The sequence below is a fragment of the Neophocaena asiaeorientalis genome, unplaced genomic scaffold (genome assembly GCF_003031525.2).
Source record: "Neophocaena asiaeorientalis asiaeorientalis breed wild unplaced genomic scaffold, Neophocaena_asiaeorientalis_V1.1 scaffold30, whole genome shotgun sequence".
NCBI lineage: Eukaryota > Metazoa > Chordata > Mammalia > Artiodactyla > Phocoenidae > Neophocaena > Neophocaena asiaeorientalis.
Window position 1 is genome coordinate 12,427,753 of NW_020174923.1, and position 8,308 is coordinate 12,436,060.

General features: G+C 53.5%; 1 protein-coding gene across 1 annotated transcript in view; it reads right to left on the reverse strand.

Moving 5' to 3' along the window:
- The window catches only part of OGFOD3 (2-oxoglutarate and iron dependent oxygenase domain containing 3), a 19,497-nt gene that overhangs the window by 10,388 nt on the left and 801 nt on the right, over positions 1-8,308 (reverse strand). The window contains 4 exon segments of the mRNA XM_024760618.1: positions 198-262; positions 2,402-2,444; positions 3,552-3,627; positions 6,373-6,590. Of these exon segments, the coding sequence (XP_024616386.1) occupies positions 198-262; positions 2,402-2,444; positions 3,552-3,627; positions 6,373-6,590 (402 nt within the window).

The following is an 8,308-nucleotide window of genomic DNA, read 5'->3' on the forward strand; positions in this document are numbered from 1 at the left end:
AAGCTAGCTGGCAAGGATCCCACCCTTCGGAAGAGCTGCACCTTCCGGTCCTCATCTGGCCTCGGCCCGATGGCAAACGTCGCAGTTTACCCAAGACTTGAAGCCGCTCTGATCCATACACGCAAGCCTCACTCAGGTGTCTCCAGCTAAGAAACGAGCAGAGACCCCACCCCCACCCCCGACCCCGGGGTTCTCACCTGTACAGGTTCACAAAGTGCTTCCCGACAGACAAGGCGCCCGAGTGCAGGTCCAGGATAGACGCCTGGAAAAGACGTTGGCAGGGCGGCATGAGGGCTGCCTGGCAGGTGACTGAGCTCTAAAAGCCACCAACGTTAAACACGTGTTCCTGAGACCCATCTTTGGACACCCGGGTCAGGGCGACGATGCACACGGGCTGGGTGTCAAGACGTTTAGACAAAGGTGTGTGACGGCGGATATTTCTCTCCTGCCCTAAGAATGGAGACTCTCTGGTCTAAAATTCTGAAAACAGTCGACAGATACAGTTCCTCCATGGGTCTAAGAACAAGCCCTTCCCCCGGCTTTGCTGTGGTATAACCAACACACAACGACCTGCTCCTGGTTAAAGTGTCCAGTTTGGTAAGTTTTGATGCTGGCATGCACCAGCGAAACCACCATCACTACCAGGATAGGAAACACATCCATCACCCCAAATTTCCTTGCACCCTTTGCAACCCCTCCCTCCTGCCCCTCCCCAGGTGCCTTCTGCCACAGCAGCTGGTTACTTTCTAGAACCTGAGGCCCTGGAGTCACGAAGGTGCACTCGCTCTTGGCCTGGCTCCTTTCACTCAGCATTGCCTCCCTGTGACTCCCTCACGTCGGTGCAGTACCCGCCGCCCACTGTCTCATGGCCAAGGGGCACCCATCCTTTGGGGAGGAGTCACTTGTTGGTCCATTCACCTGGAGATGGACACATGGGCTGTTTCCAGCTTAGGGCTGTTGTAAATGAAGTGGCTGTGACACTGGGACAGCATTTCATCGTGGGAGATGCTCTTGCTCTCCTGGGTAAATGCCCAGGAGCGGAATCGCTGGGTCATAACTCTTTAATGAACAGCCAGTGTTTCCCACCCCTGCCCACCCTGCCTTCCCACGTCTTGAGAGGGGAGTGGGCGCCAGCACGGACTACCTCTACCCTGTCTGGGTGTCTTTTCTCATGGATGCAGCGATCAGCCCAGGGGTTCGTCTGAACACAATTTGGGCTTTAAAAACGTTAACTGCACTTAAAGGTATCAAACCTGGATGATTCATTGCAAGACAACTTCCCGAGTAAATGCTGAGCACCGGGCAAAAGATGAGTCCACGCACGAATAGGTTTTTAATAAATATTCCCCTGAACTGAACCAAAATAAAAGGAGAAGCTTAATTTTCAGATCTCAAGAGGAAAGAGTCTGCAGAATAAAAGACTCATGAAGATAATCACCAAACCATGCAGAGCAGAGTGGGTCTTCCTACGGGCCCACACGCCAGGCGGGGAGAGCCCCATTTGGGACCACACGAGAACTCCGGCCAACGTAAGGTGCTCGCAGGGGTGGACTCCTAAGCCTGCCCAGGAAGCGGACGAGATGCAGAGCTGCATTGGCCTGTCTGAGCTCCCCATGGTCGCCGTAAACAGTAGGCTTAAGACAGCAGGAATTCATCCTCTCAAGCTCCGGAGGCCAGAAGGCCGAGATCAAGGTGTCGACAGGGCCCCGCTCCTTCCAGAGGCGCCAGGGGAGGATCCTTCCTTGAATCTTTGGACTTCTGGTGGTCCCAGGGGTCCCTTGGTTTGTGCCACATCACCCCACCTCTGCCTCCATCTTCACACGGCCTCCTCTTCAATCTCAAATCTCCCTCTGCCTTACTCTTACAAGGACTCTTGTCATTGGATTTAGGGTCCATCCTGATAATCCAGGAAGATCTCATCTTGAGACCCGTAACTTAATGACATCTGCAAAGACCCTTTTCCCAGGTAAGGTCCCATTTACAGTTCTGGGTGGATGCATCTTACAGGGGCCACTGTTAGACGCCTTGCAGTCTCACCTGGTGGATGACAGTCCCCACGCAGCACCTGTGGGAGCCTCCTCCACCTTGCATGGTCCTCACCGTTTCCCACCAGCTCCTCCTGCGTGTGCTGGCTCTCCCATTCCCAGGGCCGTCACCCTCCTCAGTGGGCCCCTGCTCGTCACCCGCTCTGTTCACTCACTGCCTACGACCTCCCCCCACTGCCCCCAGCCAGGGTGCCTGACACAAAGATGTGATCCGAGGCAGCCCTCCTGTGAAGGGAGGGGGCACTTCATTCCCAGGAGCAGGACCTGCACACCCGGTGCCCTCGCCTTCCCCTCGGAGGGAGAGCAAAGTTAAAGGGGTAAAAAGAAAACCGAAGCAGGAACGGCACACAACTCACCCCTCCGTCCGATCCTCCCAGGGACAGCCCCTTCTCAGCTATGCTGTGGGGAAGACCGTCTTAAATCAGAATTCAGTTAACAGCATCATCTGTGATACATCTAGACACATATCAATCAGCACAACTAACACAACGTTAACAGACTGCTTAATGTTTATGACAAAATCACGTTTGGACCAAAGGACTTGACTTTCAAGCTTAGTGAGTAAATGTTAATATTTTGTCACCATCTCCTTAACCACGTATGACACAGCTTGGGGACAAGTGGGCTTAGTTTCCATCTTTAGCTCAGAGACCTGGTGCTGAGTTGAATGGGTTCCTCTGGACTGGAAGGTCCCTCTCCTGTCATCACAGGCCCAGCTCAGGAGGCAGAGGCCACATGGTGGCCTGTGCTGGAGCTCACAGGACCACCCACGTCACCAAAGATGCAGGGGCTTCTGGTGCCTTTGACAGATGCTTCATGGACACCCGGGAAACTGACTGGGGGCTGGATCCATCCCTCACTCCAGGGACCCTCCCCACCCAACCAGCCTCTACAATGTTATCTAGAGACAGGAGGAACATCTCCCCTCAAGACACAGCTCGGCATGCGGACCAGATGCTGCTCCACTGGGCACATGCTTGGGTCTGAACTCCTTGTTGGAAAATCAGAGATTCAAGATCTTGTTTTTAAAAGACAATAAGGAAGAATCCAGTGCCAACTACTTCTGAGTAAGACTTCCTGCCCTGTCATGAGTCACGGCTAGGAGGCAGAAGGGCTATCCCAACCAGTTTTGGAGAGGAGACGAACATAGTCTAGTGACCGCCTGGGGCTGCTGGGTGAACACACTGTCTTTACACAGGCATCTGCTGGGCCCCTCAATGGCTGACGGGACAGCATTCCCCCCAACCTCCCCACTGGGCCAGAACTGCTGCCTCTGGAGAGGGCCCAGGCCTCTGGAAGGTTCCGTCAGCAACCACATCACTGATGACAACAGCCTCTCCTCCTGGAAATCAGAAAAGCCCCTCTTTGCCTTGGAAGTGCAAAGGGGAATTGTTAGGGAATTCTAATGAATTTCTTTAAATCATTCTTTTAGTAGTAATTCCCTGTGCTTCACCCACAGCCCCACACTCCTGCTCGTTCAGGACAGAAACTCAGAGACACGTGTACCTGCGAATCCTCCGGGCTTCGTCCCTGGTGATGATGGCATCGCTGACGCCCCGGCCACACTTCCTCGGGGAGCAGCCTGGAGAGAGTTGAGCTGGGATGAGACGCCAACCCCGCTGAACCCCGACTAAAGAGCTGCCCGCTGCTGTCAAGGACTCACCTGTGGGCGGCCCTCCCCAGGGGCAACGGAACTTTGTGGGATGGGGCCTTGCCTTCCCTGGGATTAGGGGGGCAGGTTTGACAAATAAAATATAGGCCACTCGGTCAGATGTGAATTTCAGAGAAGCAACGGTGACTTTCCAGCACAAGCAGACCCCCTGCAGCGCACACATCTCACTGGAAGGGGGTGGGTCCTGGCAGCGCCACACCAGGTGGGTCACTCCTAAAGCAGCTGACACTTTGCCCACCCTTGAGAAAACAGCCCAGAGGCGGCATCCACGGTATTCTAGAACCATCACTGACCACAGATCCAGACCCGTTGGCTAGTGCCTCCTGGATGACCAAAGCTGTGCTTGCAACTGTAGTCACTGTCCTTCTGCAGGGCCTGGCAAAGCTGCCCCAAGGTGCTCACCACACACTCCACCCTGCTTCCTCCTGCCTCTGCACCCAGGACTGAGCTGCTTAGAGGGAGGAGGATGGGGGAGCTTGGATGGGGCCAGGGTCGGGGTGAAAGTGGCCAGGGTCGGGAGCACAGGGTCAGGGTGGACAGGACCAGGGTTAAAGTGGCCAGGGTTGCCACTGGGTTGGGGTGGACAAGGCCAGGGTCAGGGTGGAAAGGGCCAGGATCAGGTAGATGGGGCCAGGATGAGGCAGAGCACCAGAGATGGACAAGCTTAGCAAGCCCCTGGTATCCTGGCACCAAGGGCAGGCTGGCTGCCTTGCACTGGGTGGGCCCTAGGATATGTCCTGGCCGATGAGACACTCTCATGGCCACCCCATGGCCTTGGGACACTCTCAGGACACACTGGGCTGGCTGACCTTTAGCTTTCATCCTCCTTTCTCTCTTCCTGCCTGGAACATGCCTGGAGGTGGAGCGATTGTCCTGGGACCATGTGAGCCACATGCTGAGTGCGAGAGCTGGGGCGCTCGGCCTGGGGCGCTTACAGGGAGCCAGGCTGGCCTGGGGTGCCTTTTTCTGGGTCTCATCATGTGGGAAAAATAAACTTCTATGTGGGGGTCATTAGGGGAGGGGTGCCTCAGTTCCACAGAGCTAAATACAATCTATTAATATAGGTGTTTTTATTAATACACAAAAATGCTTTTTATAAAGGTTGAAGGTAAAGGCAAAAACGATAACCAAAAGACAGCTTGGGGAGCGACATCATATCAACAAATACATTTTAACACAAAAGAATTATGAGAGGGGAAAAGACTGATAACAGGAACAGTTTCACCAGGAAGATGCAGGGGCAACAAAAGCACCAAGTGACATCGCCTCAAACACCTCTGGTGGCGAAGCGGCCACCAGACCCAGAGTCTCAGTGGGGACCCTGCCTCGCGGCTCCCAGTAACTGTGGACGGCGAGACAGAAGTTCAAGAAGACAATCCAGCAGCGACACAATAGGCTCAACGTGAATGAGCATGAAAAGCATAATTTGGTGAGAAAGTGAGTTGTGAGTGGCTGACGATGTCAGTGCACATACACAAGTGCACACGCTGCAAACACGCACACACACCACCCAGACACACAGGCCCAAGGCAGGCGGAGCCCCTGTCAGCTACAGGAGGAGAGAGGGGCGAGGGAGGGGGAGTCCAGAGGCTTTAATGCACACTCCACCTTTTTTTTTTTCTTTTGGTAAAATATATATAACCCCAAATTTACCATTTTAACCATTTTAAAGTGTACAGTTCAGAGGCGTTAACTACGATCACGTTGTTGTACAACCATCCCCATCATCATCTCCAGGACATTCTCATCTTCCCAACTGAAAACCCATACCCGTCTCCACCAACTCCCCCTCCACCTCATTCCAACTGTTTTTAATGTTGATAAATTATTAAATGGGTAGGAAAAATACGTTCTCAAAAGCTGTGACTTTAGAGTGAAAAAGCTGACCAAGACAGAGAGAGCATGCCCACAACAGAACCTATCCACTTTCCTGACCCCTGAGGGGAAAGGCAGCCCCCATTCCCTGGGCGCATCTTTGCCCCCCTTCCTCTAAACCCAGCTTGTGTGCATCACAATGGCGCCCCTTGGTGGAAGGATTTAGCAATATTTTCTTGGTTCAAGTCCAAAGCATTGCTCTCAAGAGAAAAATAAACTGAATTTTGTCTTTAAAACCCAGTCACTCTGGTTAGGTTTTGAAAACTGCTGCCCTCGAGCAGAGGAGGCAGGCGCTGGGATGGGGCACATGACATGGGGGAAGGGCCTCTGGTATCTACGTTCCCTGTTGCAACGTCTTCTGCAGCTACAACACCCTAAGACCGAAAATGCCTTTTCTGGGCTCCACTTGCTCGTTACTGTCATCCCAGTTCTGTTACATCCTTCCAGGCAAACCGCCTCTTCCATCAGATGGCACCCACAGTGTGGGGGACCTCAGTGAAACACTGGCCACGGCCTGGGCAGTGACCAGTGGGCCTGCCCCTGCACAGGCAGGGCCTGAAACACCCACACTTCAGGGTCAATGTGTGGGCTAACCAACCGGGGGCGGGGGACGGGGGGGCAGCAGAGGGGGGGGAGGAAGGTCACCTGCCCAACGCCACCCCCACACTACTTTCAACCTGATTCCCATCAATTCATTGTAGCAAAAAAAGACGCATTTTGAACACACTGAATTCCATGTTAACATGCTGCTCTTTCCCGGATCACCTCGGCATCGTGTACCTTCAAACCTTCGGTGACTGTCATAGTCCTCGGAGCAGGGCACCTCAATGAACCTGCCTGGCAGGACCTCACTTCGATGAGCTAGGACCTCAGTGATGCTGTCATCACCCCGCAGACTGCCCCAGAGCAGGAGCGCAACGAACGTGGTGCAGGCCCCCAGGACGGCAACCCTCAGCCACTTCTTCCACACATCCCGAGGCGCCCGGACACTCTTGGTGCTGAGAACAGAAAACAGCTGTGGTCACCCAAATGCACCTGCATGTGCTGAAAACGCAGACCACAATGACCAGAGACCACAATGACCAGAGACCACACCCACCCTTAGTTACAGCCTTAAACTGTTCCCGTGCTGGCTGATGTCAGAGCTACTCTCAATCAATCCAGAGGCACTCGCCAGCATGGGAGGATGTGGTGGGGAACGTGCCCCTCACCCCATATGACCAGACAGGGCTCACTTGCTTCCAAGGGCAACAAGATGAACTGCCTGTTGGTGTTCCTCCCAGCCTGGCCAGGCCCATGGAGAACCTGTCTGAGAGGTCCTGGCAGAGTCTGTGGCACTGATCACGTTGCCTGCATCCAAAAATGACTGCCACAACCCCATGCATATGGTCCCAGTGCACATGCGTGTGCATGTGTGCGTGCACACACACACACAATGTGAAGTAAGTTAAGCATGAGTCAAGCCCACTTCACTAAAACCACCAGCCAGCCACAAAGAGAATACAAGTACAACAGAAATGATTCACCAGTAAGACACTTTCTGTACCACCCGGGTTAACTGTGGGATTCACACTGCCTGTGCAGAAGTTGTAGGCATGTTTGTGTGTGTGTGTACATGTGTGTCTATGTGTGTTTGGGTGGTATATAACCATGCATATGTGTGTCTGTGTACATGCACGTGTGTTTTCACGTGTGTGTAACTGTGTAGCCGTGCACTCTGTTATCTAAGAAAAATGTGAAGGGCTTGAAGCACTGGCAGAAATGAGAAAAGAGATCCAGGCATCCTTTCAGGAGATGCACCTCATGTCTTCAAGTATATGATTAAAAGCAGAGAGCCTGCCTTCTATTTTTCTATGTCTCTCCACACTGCAAATTGCTATATATATAACACACAAATTCCGATTAAATAAATCCTAAGGTGGGCACAGCTCACTCAGACTAGGTTGGGTGAATACATGATCATTTTAAACAGGGAGCATAGTTGCCCAGAACACAAAGACCCCCACCCCCACTCCTAGAACTGCTGTCTAGCCTCCAGCCCACCTGGCCTCCTCTAATTAGACCAGGGTGGACACCTCACTCCGGTGGCCCTATCATTTCTCTTCCCCAATTCCGAATGGGGCAGGGAGACTGACCGCCCATCTCAGCAGCAGGGGCTGGAACCCTAACTGAAGGTGCAAAGCTGTGGGTGACACCTTCGCCTGGAACAGCCCGGCTGCTGAGACAGAAAGGGACAGAGAGGAAGGTACAGAGACAAGAGGGGAAAAAATAGCCTCCTGGGCCAGATTCAGATGCAACACTCCCCTGGAGGTCTCCTCAAAATAAGCACCCCTGTTCAGGGTAAGCTCGCTCAAGCTGCACCCCTAGAATCTTGCCAAAACAGAAGGGGATTTGGAGCAAGGTCCATGGCCCATGGGGCAAGCACGACGACAAGGTAATATATCCTGGAATGATTAAAATACACCCCTGGCTCTTAAAGCTTCAGGCAGAATCCCCTCGAAGGCTACGTGATGAGATCACTTTTTCATTCATCGGGCCCCCCTGGTACACATGGGTGAGAGGTCAGAAAAGATTCCCGACGGTCTGCCCCCTCCTGGGCCGCCCCCAACCCAGCCCCGACCCTCCTGGAGCTGGCCTCGCGGGATTCTTCAGGCCACGCCCTCCAGACAGACCACACCCCTCTAGAGCCCGATTCGCCCAAGCATATACCACCACC